Source organism: Calliphora vicina, chromosome 5, assembly GCF_958450345.1.
Source record: "Calliphora vicina chromosome 5, idCalVici1.1, whole genome shotgun sequence".
In the NCBI taxonomy this organism is placed as follows: Eukaryota; Metazoa; Arthropoda; class Insecta; order Diptera; family Calliphoridae; genus Calliphora; species Calliphora vicina.
In genome coordinates, this window is record NC_088784.1 from 71,517,344 (window position 1) to 71,538,567 (window position 21,224).

The following is a 21,224-nucleotide window of genomic DNA, read 5'->3' on the forward strand; positions in this document are numbered from 1 at the left end:
GTACTTTTCACTGCCGACCCCAACCAAAATTAAAAATATTCCAAAAAGACCTCAAATATGGGTTTTCCTTGAAAAATTACAAATCTTCGAAAAAAAAAATAATTGGTTGGATAAAATTAATTCCATTGCATGATGATATCTTTTATAAACAAACATTGAATTTGACCATCACAATTTATTTTGATCTGCACTTAAAATCCGACAATTTGAAATCCTTTTGCAAATATGCCTTGGATGCCTTGGAAATACAGCTGTAATTATAAGTACATTCAAAGAAAATCTATATTTTCTATACAAAGTTAATTATTTATTACCTAATTACTTTATCCCCATAAAGTCCTCCCAAATATTTTAAAATAATAAAATCCCCAGTTATCAAAATCAAATTTTCTGTTTTTTGGGGGACAAATCCCCAAGACTGGCAAGCCTGAACACAGAAGTGTTATATTGATTATTTCCGTTTCCTGTTTTCATGTCCAATTAGCGTTTTCGTAAACAAATCCTAATTTATTTTTTTTCGCTCTTAATTGGATTATGCAAATTTAATGCATAATTAGTTTTTGTTATTTATCGTTTTTTTGTAAACATTTTTTTTTAAATTTTATTGTGGCCTGTTGTCATAAAATCAACACTTTTGTTGTTAAATATGTACATATATATTATAACTGATGAGTTCCTATGATGATCAAATGAATTCGTTCTAATTTATCACGTCGCGTGATCTATTGGCTTATTCACGCTTGAATTTCAAACTTCATTTACCAAATATGGCTATCGGTGCCTTGAGGGTTCCAGTTTATTGCATTTCTTAGATATTGCTATGAGGTCGTAACCAATCCATCGCCATTTACTTCGAATCTTACTGTCTGTCGGTATCTTCTCAGTCTCGAATTAGGATCTATTTTTACCTTACAGTAGGCCCTCTTTTTGCAATTCTTCAATGTTCGTTGCTCCCAAGGTCTAATTCATGAAATTTAACATAAACAAGTTGTATATGAATCTAAATCTTTCTACCAACTCTTGTGAGAATCAGCCATAATTGACCCTACCACTCATATAACCCTTATCAATGGGTAAATGAAATACATAAAATACTTTTGTTTTTTTTTTCAACATTTAATTTCTGTGAATATATTTGGAACTCGAAACATAAAATAAAATGTGCAACCTCTAAACCTTATCCCATTTTACTCAAATATTCAGCATTTAGTTTTTATATGACCAAGAATAATTAGACCTTGGAAGCATCAAAAATCGACAAATCCAAAAAAATGGCCACCTTTATGAAAACTGTGCTTCAGGGGACACACAGTGGTTTAGAAACTTTTTTTTTGGAAATAATTCGGTATCTTGGGAACTATTGGACATATTGTTACGAATTTTCACATGGTTTGAGCTGAGGTGTTTTCCAGTCGATTTACGTTTGTTCAGCTTCCATGCGTTAATGGGTACCAGAGTGTAGCCCCTCAAAGTTGGACACCTCGGGTATCAAATTTTTTAAAAAAATCACAAAAAATCCATTCATGATTGGAATGAGCTGAAATTTTAAATAAAAATAGTCCTTGAGAAGATCTACACAGAAAAAAATTACGACAAATAAATTGTCATATTAATTACCAAATTCGTCAATACAATTAATTTTTTAATTAAAAAGGCAGCAACAATCATTTTTGTAAATTCAAAAAGTATATTTGTTACTTAAAATTGTTAACACCCAACAATTTTTTAACAATGAGTTTGTAATATTGAATAAAAAAGTTGTTAACAATCAACTAATTATATCTTAACACTGATTTTGTCATATTGATCAATTATATTGTTATTAGTTAACATTTTTTCTATAAATTTTCCACCCTTAAATACTAAAATAATGCAATTAACATTTTGTTTAAATACGTAGCTTTATTTATATTTTATTTAGAGTTATTAATATCAAATGTTAACAATTCATTATATGACAATATACACTAAACATATAACACCATCCATAGTTTTGCATTGCGGCCAATGGCATTTTACGAACAATCATTCAGCTCAGATTTTCCAGTTTTTGAGAAACGAAAGCAGCAGTTATCTACATTTTGAAACATATTTGCAATTAAATGGTTGGGCCGGCCTGTACATCTACATTTAAATAATCGATTTTTGAATCAATTCTGCTGCGATCAACTAGTTGTTAATAAATATCTAAATGAAATTGTTGATATGATATTAAAAAAACATATTGAATTAAAAAATTATTGAAAATTTAAATCACATTTCAAACAATTTTTTTCAATTACTTAATAACTTTTACCATTTTTTTCTGTGTACTATTCAGGTTTATTGATTTATTTTTTTTAATTATGCTCGATCTTTTTATGGTTTTTTATACCCTTCAGCTTCGTGAGAAGGGTATATATAAGTTTGTCATTCCGTTTGTAATTTCTACATTTTTCATTTCCGACCCTATAAAGTATATATATTCTGGATCCTTATAGATAGCGGAGTCGATTAAGCCATGTCCGTCTGTCTGTCTGTCTGTCTGTCTGTCTGTCTGTCTGTCTGTCTGTCTGTCTGTCTGTCTGTCTGTCTGTCTGTCTGTCTGTCTGTCTGTCTGTCTGTCTGTCTGTCTGTCTGTCTGTCTGTCTGTCTGTCTGTCTGTCTGTCTGTCTGTCTGTCTGTCTGTCTGTCTGTCTGTCTGTCTGTCTGTCTGTCTGTCTGTCTGTCTGTCTGTCTGTCTGTCTGTCTGTCTGTCTGTCTGTCTGTCTGTCTGTCTGTCTGTCTGTCTGTCTGTCTGTCTGTCTGTCTGTCTGTCTGTCTGTCTGTCTGTCTGTCTGTCTGTCTGTCTGTCTGTCTGTCTGTCTGTCTGTCTGTCTGTCCGTCTGTCTGTCTGTCTGTCTGTCTGTCTGTCTGTTGAAATCAGTTTTCTGAAGACCCCAGATATCTTCGGGATCCAAATCTTCAATAATTCTGTCAGACATGCTTTCGAGAATTTTGCTATTTAAAATCAGCAAAATCGGTCCACAAATGGCTGAGATATGAGGAAAAAACCAAGACTACCTCGATTTTTGACCTATTTTTTTACCTATATCTGGATTACTAAGACATTAATATAGACAATATGGATATCTAATGATAGATATTTCAAAGACATTTGCAAACGTCTTATATAAGACCATAGTAAGTTGGACCTACAATGGGTCAAAATCGGGAAAAAATTTTGAACCCGAATTTTTTTTTAAAAAAAAAAAAATTTTAAAAACAAAAAAAAAATTTTAAAATTTAAAAAAAAAATTTTTTTAAATTTAAAAAAAAAAAAAATTTTTAAATTTAAAAAAAAAAAATTTTAAATTTAAAAAAAAAAAATTAAAATAACAATCGAAAAATTTTTTTTTTCAAAAAATTCAAAAAACAACTGGAAAAAAATTAAATTTTGTTTACCTAAAAATATTTAAAATTTTGAAGTATAATTTGGTGAAGGGTATATAAGATTCGGCACAGCCGAATATAGCACTCTTACTTGTTATATATGGTGGGTTAACGGAGGGCTGTAATTTATTTTTAAAATATCAGCTATATTGGCGATAAAATTTTAAATAAAATAAAAGCAACTTGCTAACAGTTATCTCTTCCCTATAAAAAGTTATACGCATCCAAAGTTTGAACTTGTAAAAAGGGCAGTCTTTTTTATGTTTCTTCCCAAAAAGCCCATACATTTTTTTTTGTAGAAAAATTTTTTTTTCGGGATTATATAGACCAATCCAAACTTGGCCAATTTTTTTGTAGACCTTTTCAAGGACTATTTATTAGGGTATTCAATTAATCGTGTTTCTGGTTTAATCGGTTAATCGAGCAAATAATTAATCGGGGTATAGATTTAATGGGTTAATAATCGGTTAATTTTAAATTATTCGATTAACCGAATAATTTCTATTTAGATTTAAAACTGATAATAAAACTATGGATTTTGTGTTCTTATTTAAGTATTTTATTAATAAAATGAACAAAAACATAGAAAACAAGTAAAAGAGCTATACTCGGCTGTGCCGAATCTTATTAATTTAAAAAAAATTAAAAAAAAGAATTTGGAAAAAAAAATTTTGTTTACCTAAAAATATTTAAAATTTGTATTTTGAAGTAAAATTTGGTGTAGTGTATATAAGTCGTTTTTTAATTTTTTACTGATTTTGACCCATTGTAGGTCCAACTTACTATGGTCTTATATCCGTCGTTGCAAAGGTCTTTGGGATATCTATCATTAGATATCCATATTGTCTATATTAATGACTTAGTAATCCAGATATATGTCAAAAATCGAGGTTGTCCTAATTTTTTCCTCATATCTCAGCCATTTGTGGACCGATTTTGCTGATTTTAAATAGGAAACTTCTTGAAAGCATGTCTGACAGAATTATTGAAGATTTGGATCCCGAAGATATCTGGGGTCTTCAGAAAATTGATTTCACCATTGGAGTCCTTTTTGATTTTTTTTAGATTTTGAATACTTTTACTAATTTCGATAAGTTCTGGTAAAAGACTCGTTTCAGTTGTGTTTCCAGTTTCGTCTATTATCATGTTCTCATCCGTCAAATACATGCAAATTAAATATGTCAGTTGTTATACTCACTAAACATGTTTCTTGGATGTTCGAAAAAATATGAAATTTTACTTTGACATTTGCATTTAAATTAAAACGGAAAAATAAATCAAAAAAAAATATGTTAAACTGCAAAAATAAGAAATTTCGGTTCGGAAATTAATCGGTTAACCGACACAAATTAATCGGTTTATTTGTTAATTGAAAATCGGCATTTTTGAATTATTCGAACAGTTAACCGACAAAAATTAATCGGTTAACCGATTAACGGTTAATCGTTTGAATACCCTACTATTTACATTTAAAATTCCAGTTCAGTCGGATCATAAATGGATTTATTAAAATTTTGAACTCAAAAGTTTATTTAAATTTATTAATGAATTATGAATGTTGTAATACAAGTATCGAATAATATTTTTAAAGTTAGAAAAATTTTCATTTCAAAAAACAATTTCAAAACATACTACAAAAATAAGTTACAAGTATTATTTAACAAATTGAGCAAGTGGAAAAACAATAAGTATATTTTCAACAGGATTTTTGGAGATTTTTTTAAAATATTTGAGACCCGAGGTGACCAAATTTGAGGGTCTACGCACTGGCCCCCATTAGCGCTAGGAAGCTGAACAATCGTAAATCAACTCAGAACCACCTCAGCTCAAACCATGTGAAATTTCGTAACAAGCTGAGCGCTTTTGTGGAGACGGCTTCGAGATGCTATCAATATTAGGGTCATTATTATTCTTTAGACCAGGGATGGAAAACTTGATACAATCGTATTTTTTTTTTTATTTTATTCCAAAACTTTGTCGTTTCCTAAAGACTCAGAATGATTTTCTGCTATTTTCTATAGAAAATCTTGTTTATAGCTGCTTTTTTATAGAAAATTATTTGTAATACAGTATTTTCTGCAGAAAATCTAGTGTATAACTGTATTTTCTAAAGAAATTCTTGTGTATACCAGTATTTTCTATAGAAAATCTTGTAAATAACTGTATTTTCTATAGAAAATCGTGCGTATAACGGTAGTTTCTATAGAAAATCTTGTATATAACATTTTTTTTTATAGAAAATTATTTGTATTTTCAATAAAAATCTTGTTTATAACAGCTTTTTTATAAAAAATTATTTGTGTAACTGTATTTTCTAAACAAAAGCTTATGTATAAGAGTATTTTCTATAAACAATATTGTGTTTAGCAGTATTTTCTATAGAAAATCTTGTTGTGAACATCTTCATTATAACAGTATTTTTTACTAATGATTCGCAATACAAAACTACGCTAATATTGGAAAAAGTACTTTTTGAATATTATTTTAAAATCGAAGATATTTTTCAGTTTCCATCCCCACTTCGGACTCTTGATAGCTTGCTTCTTTCAGTAATTTCTAGCTTATTAAATAACTTTTAATTTAATTTAAGTGCTGACAAAATCGTTCGATTTTATATAATAAAAAAACAACCGAAAATTATCATATCCGGTCAACATTTTTCACTTACAGATAAAATCATACTGGCATAAGTAATTGCACTTTGTTTTTATTAATGTTGCCTTTATAAATACATATTTACTGAATTTCAAATACAAAACAACCAATAATTAAATGAATATAAATAAATATTTAAAAGAAAACATTTCCATTTGATATTTTTTATTGTGTGAATTTAATAGCAGGTGACAAACTGTGCTCATCGTTCACATACTTTTAAAAGTGGGATTTTGTGAACTTTGTGATGTAAAATAAATTTATATAAAATTGTAATTTATTAATTGATGTGCTTTCGTATTGTTTTTATTTACAATTAATATAACATGTCAATATCCCATATAAGGCTAAATAATTGTTGTTTTATTATGTTTTGTAAAGAAGATAAAAAGGAATGTATAAAATACTTATATTGGCCTAAAAGTAAAAGTTTTGAAGATCATATATGTAATTTGATTATGGGCAATAAAGTTTACGGTGGGAATTACAGAAAAATAGCTTAGTTGACTTTAACGATCGCTGACTTTCTTATATTATAATAGTTGTGGACAAACAACTTTACACAATTTATTAAATATCAGCTTGTACTGTAATAAAAACGTGCTTTATAGAGGCTTTTAATAAACAAATTTTACTTCCACTAGCTTCTTATAAGATATTTCGATGGATCCTTAGACTAAAAAAGTTTGTAAATCCTTTGATTAACTTTGTTACTTATAATTAGGATCAAACTTCTCCTTTTCGGAACACAATGCGGGGAAACGAGGATTTTTACCAGTTTTGCAATCCCTGCCTGGATCACCTGTTCTATACAGCGGAGCATCCTGAGCATATGCTGACGAATAATTACACACCACATGAAAGATATGAAGTTGGGGATAATCTGGACGAGTAAAACGCATGATCGCACAGCCAATCTTTGAAACACGTTCAACAATCATTTCTGCAAAGTGACCATACGATTCACTGGATTTTAGGAAAATTGTGATTAGTTTACAAAATTTATTAATTATTTTTGTCATAAATTTCTTTACTTACAAATTGCCGGTTCCCTTAAACGCTTTAACATAGGATTTATCAATCACTTTGTATTCATTAAACCACAATGAAACGGCTTCATCTATAAGAATCGTTATATTGACCTCATCTGACTTTAGTCTTGAGATGGCACATAAGTTTTGTCCGACACTGCGATATCTTTTGGTGTGATTACAGTCATCATGATCCAATTTACAAGTGTGTAAATTAAGAACTCCTAAATATTCCAGTTCATCATCCCATAACTGTAAGATTTGACAGAAATCAAATTTTCAGAATTTAGTTTTTTGAAAAATTTTAGACCTAAAAAATTTAAAATGAGGTCCACCCTATTGTATATGTTTTTTGACTGGGTATTCTTAAAGATGACATCCAAATTTATAAGGCGAATAAGACTTATTATTATGCTTAATCTGCTAATTACACTGTCCAACTGCATTTTTGGAACACAATAGCGACCATATTATTCTGAAAGGGCATGATGAGTAGATCATTTTTGTAGAATTAACTTATAGTCCTGCTGGTCCGAATTATATTTTACAGTGGGTCAAAGTTTTAATTTTTTGATCCAAGGGAGCATTATACTAAATGGAAAAAATGTTGTAAGTTAATCACCCTTATCGTGGTTGGCGTAAACGTCTTATGCCTAGGACAGTTTCGTACTAGATTAAAGATAAAATGCAAACTCTTTCTTTAATCTAGTACTAAACTGTCGTAGGCGTAAGACGTTTACGCCAACAACGATAAGGGTGAATGTCTGAGAGAATTGTTATTGTAGGAGTTATATTGTGGAATTTTATGGGGATTATTTTTGTGGAAGATCTTAACCTTCTAGCTCCTCTCATTAGGGTTCAATTTCACCATTTTTTCGAGAAAATTTTAAAAGTCCTCTAAAAAATCTATTTATGATTCGAATGAGCTGATATTTAAAATATAAATAGTCCTAGAGAAGATCTAAAACATTAGTTATTTTGGTTTGTTTTTTTGTAATTATTTTTTCGAAAAAAGTACTTGCATTAATTTTATATTATACAGAAAATAAGAAAAATATAAATAATTTTTCAGAAATATAAAATTTTGGGAAATATTATAAAAGCAAAGTAATATCAAAATTTGTATTATTGCGTGATCCAGAGCCTTCCAAATTAGACCTATTTTTTATGCAAATTTCAACTTTAGACAACATTTTCTCTAATCCCATAGGTGCTTTCAAAAAACTAAGGCCTGTTTTGTATGTCCCAATATGTTCTCCAATATTGTGCAAAGGGATTTCATAGTCCCGAGCTTGGTGTCTTCAACAGATCTAAAAACCTAGAAATCCCAATTTTGGGATTTTTGAAAAGTTTTTTTGGGAATTGAGGTATTGTCATTAACAATTCGCCAATATCTTTTACACTTTTGTATTTCGTTTGAATGTTTCTATATAAGTGTAAAATTTTATTAAACAAAACTTTTATTGCATTTTAAAAATTAAAATTTTCCAAATTTTTTATTCCCATATTTTTGAAAAAAGTATTCTATTAGTTTTTTAATTCCTAAAAATATTTTTTCATTTTTGAAATATAATATAATATAATATGTATATCTTTTGAATCCATAAATTTGACCAGTGCACTATAGGTTAAACGGCTACCAAAACTGTGCTAAAGTCCAATTTTTCAAATGCAAATATTGCACTTTTTTTAATGCCATTTTGTAACCAATACTCCAAATTAACTAAATTAACTTTTTGTTTTTGGTAAATATTAAATTCCGTTTGACAACACGCAGTCAAATTCATTCATTGTAATCACTTAATACATTTTGTTAAAAAGCCTGTATTGCTTTCAAACTTTCAATTGCATGTTTAAATAATTTCGCGAGTTATAAAGAAGAAAGTGAAAATGGGGAACAATAAATTAAGTAAGTAACGTTTTTTGTTAAAAAATGTGATAAAATTGTTTAACTTGCTTAAAATAAAGCCACTTTTTTAACATAACCTTAAAAGTGCTGCGACTGTTTTCAAAATTTCGGCAAAGTTCGGTAGATTAAATGCAATCAGAAATGAATATATTGAAATGTTATAAACCAATTTTTATTTACATTAATAGCCATTTTTAGCCGTTTTCGAATAATACTATATTTTTTAGGTTATTGTTTGAAATTTGGCTTAACGGAAATTAAAAAAAAAGAAAACTTTTATGTCGTTTTCAAACATGTAGTGGACAAAATTGAAGTTAACATATTTTCAGATGAAGTGGAGAAGCATATAACGCAAACAATGCATTTCTTATATCCTACACCACCATAGTGGGGAGGGTATTATGCGTTTGTGCAGATGTTTGTAATGTCCAAGAATATTAGTCTAAGACCCACCTTAATATGGTACATATAATTTTTTCGGCCCATGGACAAAGCCTATTGAAACTTTCTGAAATCTGTCCATTATTTCACCTAGCCCCCATACAAAATGTCCTCCCGTAATTGGACTTTATCGGTCATAAATGTTTAATTATATAGGTATCTACACAAATTTTGCTCCAAATAAGTTTTATATATACGGAATTCATGTCACCTAATTTTATGATGATCGGTCCTTAATCAGTCATAGCTCCCGCTTCCGAAAATCACTTCAACGTGCATAAATCTCTTAAAATTGTTGGTATACACATTAAATTCAACTCTCATAAAGAAATAATCACACGACCTAATTTCATGACGATCGTCCCATAATTGGTCATAGCTCCCATATAACCCATTTCCGAAAATCACTCATGAATATAAATTATTGAAATTTTAAAAGAAAAATTATAAAAGCAAATGAGACTCTTACCAAAATGAATTAGATTTAAGCAATTACTAAAAGTTTTAGTATAATTAAGATAAATTAATGTATTAAGTTTGCATTAATGATTGCAAAAGGGTTAATTGTTGGTCGTTAGTGGGTTAAATTTAATTTTTTTTAATAGAATTATTCATACTTATGAAATTCCTTAAGGTTTTGGTTTGATTACCATGATTTTGTAGTCGTTATTAATTTAGTACAGAAAAAGTAGTCATTTAACCTATAGTTCAGTGGAAAAGAAAAATCGGGAAAGAATTGGAAAGCAGACCAAGGTAGTTAAAAAAAATTACCTTACAAATGCGAATAACTCGTAAACTATAAGAGATAATATATTACTAAAGCTATGCTTTTGTGGATCTCGTTTAGCAGATTCCATATATTTATAAAAAGTCAGATCGCAAACAAAAATTTGGCATAATTTTTAATTTTTGATATACCCGAGATGCCACAATTTGGAGCATTCTGTCTCGGCTCTTCCTTGGTGTTATTAGCCTAAATTCAAAAATTATACTTATTAATAGCCATTAGGCTGATCGCCCCGGTTTTTAATAAAACCAGTTTTTCCCTCGAATAGCCGGTTTTTTCTAAGAGTGTGCTTTTATGAGTTTTATTGTATTCAAAACTTTAACTTTAACAAATTTGACACAAATAGAAAATATATATGATTTTTGCAAATCTTTTTTTTTAACCCGTAGTTAACCGTAGTTTTTGACATTTGAAATTAAATAAAAGTCATAAAATATTAATAATATCATAGATGGGCACTTTGCAGTACCAGTAAAATTTCAGTAAAAATAGATTTTTACTGATTACTGAAGTGGTTGGAGCACAAAACAAATTTACCGGAATTGTGCTATCGTTTAAAAATTCCCACAATTCTTTCTGATGAACTAGAGTACTTGGAAGAATATATAAAACTAATGGGTCCTGTAGCAGAAGCGGTGGATTTCCTTCAGGGAGAAAATACAATGTACTATTGTATCACTTAGGATTAAACTTATGCGTTTGGAGCTTGCAAACTTCAAGTTCTTAGCCGAAGTATCAGCTAAAATGCAAGATGCTTTACTCAAAAGATTTGAAAAATATTTTTTGATTCAGCCTGATTCTTGGGATGCTATTATTGCTGCTATTTCTGTTCCGGAAATAAAACTAAGATTTCTAAAAGCTCTTTTAGAAACTGCAACAACACAATCGGCAGATGATGTTAAGAAAATGTTCAACAATTATGTCTTAAAATATGGCAAAGTACCCGATGATGAAACTCGTGTTTTACCACAAAACCCGAAAAGTTCATTTTTAGATTTTTGGGAAGACAGCGATGGTAAAGTTTGTGTAATTAATTTTCAGTTAAATATTTGTTTTAATGTATTTTGAAATTTATTTACTTCTTTCGAATAGATGTTAGTGTACAGTGTGTTTCTAATGACGCGGGAAATTATCTACATGTAACAATTTTATACCTGGCCGAACGAGACACGACTACAAACTGTTTCAAAACTCACACTGCAATTAAAAATGTGTTTCTAAAATATAATACCCCGTTGCCCTCGTCCGCCCCTGTAGAGCGATTATTTTCATTCGCTGGAATTGTAAATCGTTCTAGAAGACAAAAACTAAGTGACGCAAATTTTGAAATGTTGGTGTTAAGAAAAGCTAACGGTGGAAAATAAGACTTATGTATTTGAAAACAAAAAAACTTTTTTTCATCAAAAATATTTTTTTAACAATAAATAAAATAAATATTATTAATTCTTTTTTTAGGTCTGTTCATTTACTTTCCTAGTAAGAGTGAGTCGAAAATCCTCAAATACATATTAACATGTAATTCATAAAATTTTACCGGTAATGCATAATAGACTTCAATTTAATGATATTGATTTTTTTCAGTATTCAGTAAAATTTTACTGAATACTGATTTTTTTTTCAGTAATCAGTAAAATTTTACTGGTAATGCAATCTAACTTTCATTACCAGTAAAAATTTATTGAATACTGCAATGCTTAATGCATTAGAAATATAATGCAGTGTGCCCATGTATGAATAATATCAACCACTCACTTTTTGAAAAAATTCAAAATGGGTCAAATTTGACCCGAAGATCTTATAAAGGATAAGAAAAACATAGCTTTGTTATCTAACCTGGGGATCGCAGTTTTCATACAAGTGTAATGTTGAAAAGAGACAGATATATATTATCTGAAAACATTTAACTTAATTGTGCGTAACAAATTCAAGATTTTTGCTCCAGATCAAATATGACCCAAAGACCTTAAGTGCAAAAAATTGTATAGATAATTTGTTTGCCAATTTGTTTTTCTAAAAACCTAACGTTTTTTGAAATCACAAAATATTAACCACTTTTAGAAAAAAATCAATATTAATTTCAAAATGGGTCAAATTTGACCCGAAGACCTTGTAAAGGTTAAAAAATCAATCAAAATTAGAATTAATGGCTTATTTTTTAGTATTAGAAAACATTTTTATTCTTTATCATAATTATATGATTTCTTTTTTCTTTCGTTATGTTTTCCCATGAACTGTTTTTGTTTTAATAACTATTATTTTAATAAATAAAACTTTTTTTCTTCTTATTTCTATGCGTTTTAATATTTTGCCAAAAACCAGTTAACCGGTTATTATTAAAAAAAACGAAACCGGTTTATATTAAGTTGCAATTTTTCGAAGAAACCGAAAACCTGTTTCTAAAAAATGTCGAAGAATCGATAACCCTAATAGCCATGGGAAATTTTATTAAAATCGGGACATTTGTTTAGAAGTTACAGATTTATTTACACTTTTTTTTCAGTTCTCCCACTGTGCATCCCACTTTAGGGTGGCATGGGAATACTATTTTTGGGCGTTACAAACATCAGTACAAACAAATACCCTCCCCATTATGGTGGTGTAGGTTATAAGCATGCGGAAAGATGAAAAATAAAAACTATTTTTCTTAAAATTTTGATGTATAGGTTTTAAACAAAAAATAATTAATTAACTACTGTATCTAGTCTTTTTCAAAAAAAACATTTTTTTTTTGTAAACTTGTGTAATCAGTTGAATAAATTTTATATTATTTAAAGTTCATGTTTGTTTTAATCATTAATTTATGTTTAATTGCTACGTCTAAAGCAAGCGTCTTCTTTAACTAATAATCATTAGCCAAGTGTCAGTTAAAGAATTAATAAAAATAAAATAACTTTGATGTTTTTATTAAATATACAAACAATCATACAGGTGTATTACAGCATCCGTTTCCTTAAACCATGAGTTATACAATCAAATTTATAGATGGGAAGAAAAAATTAGATACATAAAGGTGTGGCTGTTGACTGAATAATTGAGTAATTAATATTATAATCACATTGATGCAAACAAAAAATTATTTTACGTCAATTCTATTTACATACATAAAATATGCACAGATTTTTAATAAATGTCAGAGTACGAGTACAAATGACGGTAATATTTCTGAAAAATGTGTTTGCTAAATATAATTAAACTTGCATCAAGTGTGTCTCGGTAGTAATTGTTAGCGAATTGTAGCTATTGACCAAAATTCTAAATAAATCAACTATTCCCTTTAAACCAGAAGCATTTTTCAAAACTCTCAACATGATTATATTTCTCAACATCTGGGTATCCTTTTTCGTAACGATATAATTCCAATTAACAGTTTTTTTGTATGAGAACTTTCAGTATATCATCACGATAAAAAAAGATCATGAAATGCCCCCTAAAGAGAGTTTGGCAAACCTGTATCTATCTTTTCATTGAGACTTTATATTCCTAAGTAAAAGAACAGTAAATTGAAAGATTTAGAACTTGGAAACACTTTCTTTCACCAATTTTTTTGTTGAACATAAACGAAATTTGCAGGTCTCTTATTTATCGCTAATTAATGTATAGTCGATGTTGCAAAAACCATTTTATAAATAATTTATTACAAAATATGAATGCTTTACATTTTAATTTAAAACAAAATTAATTGATTTATGATTTAAAGCAATATAAGATCCAAGAAATATATAAATTTATGCAAAGAAAAGTTGAAAATAAGTATGCCAGAGGCTAGAATACAAAGGGGCGCGTGTTTCATGTTTCCAATTGTTAGCGAACAAATGATTTTTGATGTTTGGACTACTAAGCCAAAGGCTATTGATTTGATAATTACGTGCTAACGAATATTAACAATACACAGTATTTAGATTGTCCACTTTTAAATTAAAATACGAGGGCGGGTCAAAAGTCCGTGACTTTTTGAATAAAACACAAGTTTTTGGATAAAAAATAATTTTATTTTTGAACATGGAGACTATGTTTGTGCTCTATACACTTTGTCCAACGTTTCTCCAATTTTTGTATCCCTTTCAGAAAATAAGATTTGTCGAGTTCATCAAAATAGTCAAATCTCTTTGGAAACAATCGGGTTTGGAAACAAGAAATAGTCACTCGGAGCTAAATCCGAAGAATAGAACGGATGAGGGAGCAATTCGTAGCCTATTTCATTGTTTTTTGCACCCTTTTGTGTATCCGATTGTGAGCAAACGCAGCAGCCATCTTGCGGAAAGCTTTCTCATACTCAAATGATCAATCAAAATTGAAACCAGTGTTGTCATTTTGAAGCTTTTCGAGTATTTTGTGACGCTTTTTTGGTCTCGTTACCCTTTAATTTTTACTTAAAGGGTATTTGGTAAAGGGGTGATTTTGTAACAAATAAAATACTACTTACTTCAACGTGCGATTTTTTTTATTTTTGGGATTCTCTTATTCGATATCGATAATTATAATGATTGTGGTCGATAAAGAACGAGTTTTTAATCGAACGCTAATAAGCGTTCGAAATTTATTGCAATTACGAGTGCAAAAATTTGCCCTTTGTGTAGGGCAGTAGGGGGATCATTCGCCATAGATGCACATCTATGAATAAAAAGTTATTCATATTATGATTTTTTTGTATTATTATAAATATTTTAATTTAAAATTTTAACCTGCTTTATACATATATGTATTTAAAGTTTTCAGCTTTTTATCCCTGCTTTGGCACTCAATTTTACACTTTTTACCCGTTTTGAATGCGTTATTTGCAAAGCGAAAAAATACGTTTTCAAATTTTATGTTAAAAATTTCCTTTTTTTCTTTTGGGGCTTTTTACCCATTTTTTCGTAATTTTTATACCCTTTTTACTATACACTTGACGCTTTTCTTCATTTCTAAAATGGCAACACTGATTGAAACCACTGAGCCACGTGAGATGGCTTCCACAATCTCTCACACTTTCAATATCCGAATGGTTTCGGGTGTAGAGACGTCCAGAACGTCCGCATTTTTAACAGCTACTTTCCAATGTAGATATCAAAGAGATTCTTGAAATTCAAAAACAAGATTGGAAGGTGGCAATCGTCTCTGAATTCGAAGGCTTATTTATATTCATAATGAATCTCTCTTCGCCTCTTCGTGAAATACACGCGTCACTTTCGGTGTCATCCATTGGATAATATGTTCAAGATCTATCCAGTTAAATCCAAGTTTTAGGCTGCTGGATCAATGAAGTGATATTCAAGCTGAGATCAAAGATCTACTAAGGTTTCGAGTTGATATTTCCTCGTGTTTACTGAAGAGACAACAAAGTCAAACATTTTATGGTCATTGAGTGCTCTGTTGGTTAAGATGCTTATGATACTGGCAGACCTCATCGCCAAACAGTCGGCTTTGTTCTCGTTGGTCAGGGTCATGAAGGCTTGAAAATACTGAATATGCGACCAATTCGGAATGTGTCGTTAACATCTCTGTAAATAGCTACAAACTACCTTGACAAGTTCACCTTTCATTAGGTATGCATCTCCTTGGGACACGTTTGACAGCTGTTTTGACAGTGCAATATTTGAAGGGTGCGCATGGGAAGAGATTGATTTATTTATTGATTTATGTAGAAGATGTCGTGGTGAGTATGATGAGGAGTCGGTTGGACACTTTATTCGTCTCTGCCGCATTCTCTCTGCGATAAGCACCGCAACATTAAGCAGTTCGTTTCTGCACGACATGGCGGATCTATTGCATGGGAACTTAAAATGATTCAGATTGGTAAACCGAAACATGATTCTCGTTTCGTATCTAAAAGGAACCAGTATATAGATCTAGATTGTGGTATCTTGTTTAGTTTAGATGATGTTGTAAGCTTGTCAGATTTCTTTTTGTGATACTAAGAACTGCTGCTCTAGCAGAGTCCCATTTCTATTACCCGAGTTCGATATTAAGCCTAAAATAACCCCATATTTAATATCCAAAAGGTTAAACCTCGTCAATGTATTTCCAACATTATTCTTCTTGTTCTCAATTCTGCAATTCCTTGAGAAATTACTGTACTCATCACCCAGTCACTGCACATATCGCCTAAAGAGATAGAGACAACTTCACAGAGAACTACATCCTAGTCATGAAATGTAAAAGGGCAGTTTCGTATTTACGATTGTGATCTCAGACGCTGTTCAAGAACCATATTAGCTCATCCATCTCATATTCGACAACCCTTAGATCCACATTGAACTGAAAGGATGCAATTTATAACGGTGCTAAAACATTCCAAATCATGTGTTCCACCTGCTTTCATTTTCGTGCAATAGATTTAAAATGCCGCTTCGAAATTGGAGACATGGTAGTGGCAGCATGGTGTAGTTGTTAAAGTGCTTGCCTACAAAACCAAGCACCCCAGGTTCGAGGACGACAAATTTTCATCATGGTTTTCGAGTTTTTAAAAATTAATCCCCCTCTAAACAATACATTCAAGAAGACCTCTGACCACCCCTCCTCCTGGAAAAGAGGATAACATGATGGCAAAGGTCAGGCAGCTCGCAACCTCTTGGGTAAAAAAAAGTAGGAATCAAGAATTCAAGGTTCCTCACCACTACACCAAATACACAGAGGGCGTTGTTTCTAGGCAACGACAGATGGCCCCATTATCTTAGACCAGCTACAACAGACCAATCATCTACTTAGCTGGAACAACTGAAACTGATACAAGGCAAAAATAACAATAGACTGGATCTTATGGCAACATCGTACATGTATCCTAGTACCCGTTACAGCAAACCAATCATCTACTTAACTAGACCAACAACCTTTTAACGAAAACTAATACAAAATAACAAAAGACTGGATTTACTCCAATAACTAGGACAACAACCTTTTAACGAAAACTGATACAAAATAACAAAAGACTGAATCTAATGGCAACATTGTACATGGATACACACGATACTCCAATAACTAGGACAGTGCTAGCTCACATGGGAAATACGCGAAAAAACAACGAAATTATCTTAATTGACAGAATCTCGGCCTTAAAAACAATGTATTGATCCGGAAGATAATTGAGCAAGCATATGTTTGGAAGCGAAGAAAAATAATAAACATTCAGTATGCAGAAAGTACAAAGTAGACGAATTACAAAGATCACAGCCAATAAATCCAGTGGTATCCTACGATGTAGTGTGAAGTCATATCGAGGCTATACTCTGTATCTTTTCCATACAGAAGAATCGGATAAACAACAGCAGTATAGACCCAATGAACGATCAGACCATGAGCCAGACCCAAATGCTTTTCAATGACACTCTTGCAATAGAAAAGAGCTACTGTTGTCTTCATAACTCTTTCCACGACTTTCAGATTAATTATACAAATATATTTGGTGGTATCGATAATATTGATCTCGATGTTGCACCAAACAAAGAATCGGAAATCAGCCACCTATTTGTAAAGAAAACGTATTCTGTTTAGTATATCCATAAAAATGTAATAAACATCTCTACTAGCTAGAAGAAGTTTAGTTTAGAAGAAGATCTTCTTCTAGAAGATCCTGTTCAAAAATATTAATTTACCAATTACGATTAATGAAAACATGGCAGTTTTAAAATGATTAAATTAAGTATTAATTAATTGTCTTTAAATTAATCTTAATCCTTTTAAGCAACTCATGGTTTAATATTTCAATCCCATATTAATCTTTTTGAAATTTTTCGAAACAAAATAATTTTTTTTTATTATCAGGGCAACCAAAAATATTCTCTTAAAATATAAAAAAAATATGCAGTTAAAAATAGTCCCATATATGGGAGCTATGTTTAATTCTGAACCGATTGCTACAAAATTTGTGCGAGTTCGGCTTATATAAAACGATTATGTGCAGAATTTGGTTTGGATATCATATAACTATGATATTTATGAGAGCTTAATTATTTTCAGATAGGGCAATCGTATGGGGGATAGTAGAAATAATGAACCGATTCTAACCAAATTCAATATGCTTTGTCCTTGGGGCAATAGAAAAGCTTTTACTAAATTTCACCGAATTATCTTTAAAATTCGACCTTGTAGCTTGATTACAAGTTTTACATGGATGGACGGACAGACGGACGGACATCGATTAATCGACTCGGAAAGTGATCCTGAGCAGATTGGTAAGGTGGGTTGGGACAATCATTTTGCACGTTACAAATATCAGTGCTAACCCAATATAACCTCTTCACTAGCAAAATATGCAAAAATATCCACTAACAAATCAATGTCAAAATTCTTAAAATTGTCTGAAACGGATAAATAACTTACTCATATATTTATACTACGCACAGCAAAAAATATGATATTGCATATATGTGGTTGCCCTGTTTATTATAATCCCTGGTTATTTGAGATGCTTATTATTCAGAACTTGTTCTAAATCATATTCAGTGTTTTTTTTAATTCAATTCCATAAAGCAGTAATCATTTGTTTTATTAGACATTGTTTATTTAAAAGGAACCACTGTGTTGTTTTATTTAGAATTTTAATAATTTTATTTGTATTAATTATTTATTATTGATATGTTTTATTGAGTTTTTTCTATTTTTTCTTTTTAATTTCTAAACAACTTGTTAATGTTTCATTTGCATATATTATTAACTTTGTTTTGTTTTTGTTAATGTTTTTTTTTTATTATTAACAAATGTTTCTTGTTTTTTATTGTTTATTTATTGTATGTAGCTAAGTGATCTTATTAAAATTTATTTGTTTAAAAGGTTTTTAAACTCTTTATATTAACATCATTATTAACACTTATAATAAAGATTTAATTTAATTATATTTTATATGAATTTTTAGCTTATTCTTTTATTTTTTAGATATTTTTTTAAATACTCACTACTGTAGCCATTCTTGCGGCTGGTTCATAGCCGGTTAATTGACCCGAAGCAATTAAATTTCTTCGTTTATTGTGTTCGTCCAGAAATAATTGTTTGAAGTTGGTGATATCAATATCGGTGGCATCGGAAGAGCAACGCCTATTGAAACTCTGTAAGAGAGGAAACATTTTTAACAGATCTTATAGATTTTATGGAGATTAATATGTTTTTCGGAAGTGATCTTTATATAAGCCGATCTTCATAAAATTAGCTACGGCCTATCTGCATGAGAACTAATTCGACTTCAAGAATATTAAACAGATTGAGATATCTATTAGAGAATTACGGGCCTAAATGGGGGCTGTGTTCAAATATTCCCAAAATGTAGCAGTTTGATTTTGCATACATATTACTAATATGTGTTTTTATACCCTTCAGCTTCGTGAGAAGGGTATACATAAGTTTGTCATTCCGTTTGTAATTTCCACAATATAATTTTCCGACCCGATAGCGGAGTCGATTAAGCCATGTCCGTCTGTCTTTCTGTTGAAATCAACTTTCCGAAGCCCCTAAATAACTTACATACATGATTCATACATCAATATCTCCGGATATCGGTCCACAAATGGCTGAGATATAAGGATAAAACCAGGACAACCTCGATTTTTTACCTATTTTTGACCTATATCTGGAATACTAAGTCAGTAATATAGACAATATGGATATCTGATGATAGACATTTCAAAGACCATTGCAACGGCGTATATAAGACCATAAGTTGGACCTGCAATGGGTCAAAATCGGAAAAATATTTTTTAACACAAAATTTTTTTTCACAAAAAGCTTTATTCCGCTAAATATTAAAAAAAATTTAAAAAACAAAAAAAAAATTTAAAAAAATAATTCGAATATTTTTAAAAAAAAAAAACATTTGTTTACCTAAAAATTTCAAAATCGGAAAAAATATTTTTTAACAGAAATTTTTTTTTCAAAAATTTTTTTTTAGGTAAATATTAAATTTTAAAATCAACTTTGGAAAAAAAAAATAAATTTTGTTTACCTAAAAATATTTAAAATTTGTATTTTGAAGTATAATTTGGTGAAGAGTATATAAGATTCGGCACAGCCGAATATAGCTCTCTTACTTGTTGTATTTAAAGAAAATAGCAAAAGTTGTCTCACATATTGGTCCATAACTCTGATTCTACTTGATCAATATTGCCCATTTTCAACACCAAAATCAACAAAGAATATAGATTCGTATCTACCTCAACAGGCAAATGGACAGGTGGATGGACATAAGTAGATCGTCTTAGAATTTTATAAGGACCCAGAATTTATATATTTTTTGGTTCTACGTCCAATATTTTGATGTTATATAATTCTTAATTTTATTAATCTTAAAAAAAACACATACACCATCATTCTCACAGGCAATATGACGAACTGTTGTTGAATTACCACATAACTGAGGATCACACCACAAATCCTCATTAGACAGACAATTTAAAATGTTCTCAAATAAAACTAATAAAATGAATATTTTCCGGTTAACCGCAACTATTGGCAATATTTGTCTTAATACAAAAATAAGTTTTTGTCGTATTAGAATTAGTATTAATTTGTATCTTGTATTAATTTGTAGAAACATGTTAAATGGAGAAATTTTGTAAGTCGAGAAAGATTTTTTATTTAAACTTAATTTGGTATTGGATTATGTTTGAAATTGTTTTCAGCACTTGATTGTTTGCTTTAGTTTTTGAGTTTTCTTAATCTTTATTATTGTGAGTGGCACCAATAAATTGTTTATGAAGAATTATAAATTATAACACGATCAGTATATATCTGAGTAATAGCTGATACTAATTTACATTGGAGGACATACATAGATTTATTTAAAATTATATTTGGTATATAAGTATGTAGTGGATGAAATACTTTATGAAATGGATCGAATTGAATTTCATGGACTTGAAAAAGTTTTCGTTATTTCGCAGGTGACCATATTTTCAAATAACTTACATTTAAATTGATAAAACAGTACTCGTGTTATATAACTTATATAGGTATATATTTATTTCGATCATCGTTGAAATCTGTACATATTTGCACAATTTAACAGTTTTCCTAACCAGAGGTG

General features: G+C 30.0%; 1 protein-coding gene across 1 annotated transcript; it reads right to left on the minus strand.

Annotated features, from left to right (window-relative positions):
* Positions 1 to 6,427: 6,427 nt before the first annotated feature.
* On the minus strand, positions 6,428 to 20,893 carry LOC135962370 (antigen 5 like allergen Cul n 1-like). The gene is made up of 4 exons (XM_065514267.1): positions 20,502 to 20,893; positions 19,105 to 19,254; positions 7,105 to 7,349; positions 6,428 to 7,032 (listed from the first exon to the last, which is right to left on the minus strand). Exons 1-4 carry the CDS (start codon positions 20,733 to 20,735, stop codon positions 6,777 to 6,779), a joined length of 885 nt encoding a protein of 294 aa, XP_065370339.1. The 5' UTR covers positions 20,736 to 20,893; the 3' UTR covers positions 6,428 to 6,776.
* Between the last annotated feature and the right edge of the window lie 331 nt (positions 20,894 to 21,224).

Bases quoted from the DNA above. Each gene is read 5' to 3' on its own strand.
- LOC135962370 (XM_065514267.1), bottom strand. From the start codon at position 20,735: ATGTTTCTACAAATTAATACAAGATACAAATTAATACTAATTCTAATA. The intron at 19,255-20,501 runs GTATGTGTTTTT...CCTCTCTTACAG, and splicing joins TTGCCTGTGAGAATGATGGT to AGTTTCAATAGGCGTTGCTC. The intron at 7,033-7,104 runs GTAAGTAAAGAA...CCTAAAATCCAG, and splicing joins TTTAAGGGAACCGGCAATTT to TGAATCGTATGGTCACTTTG.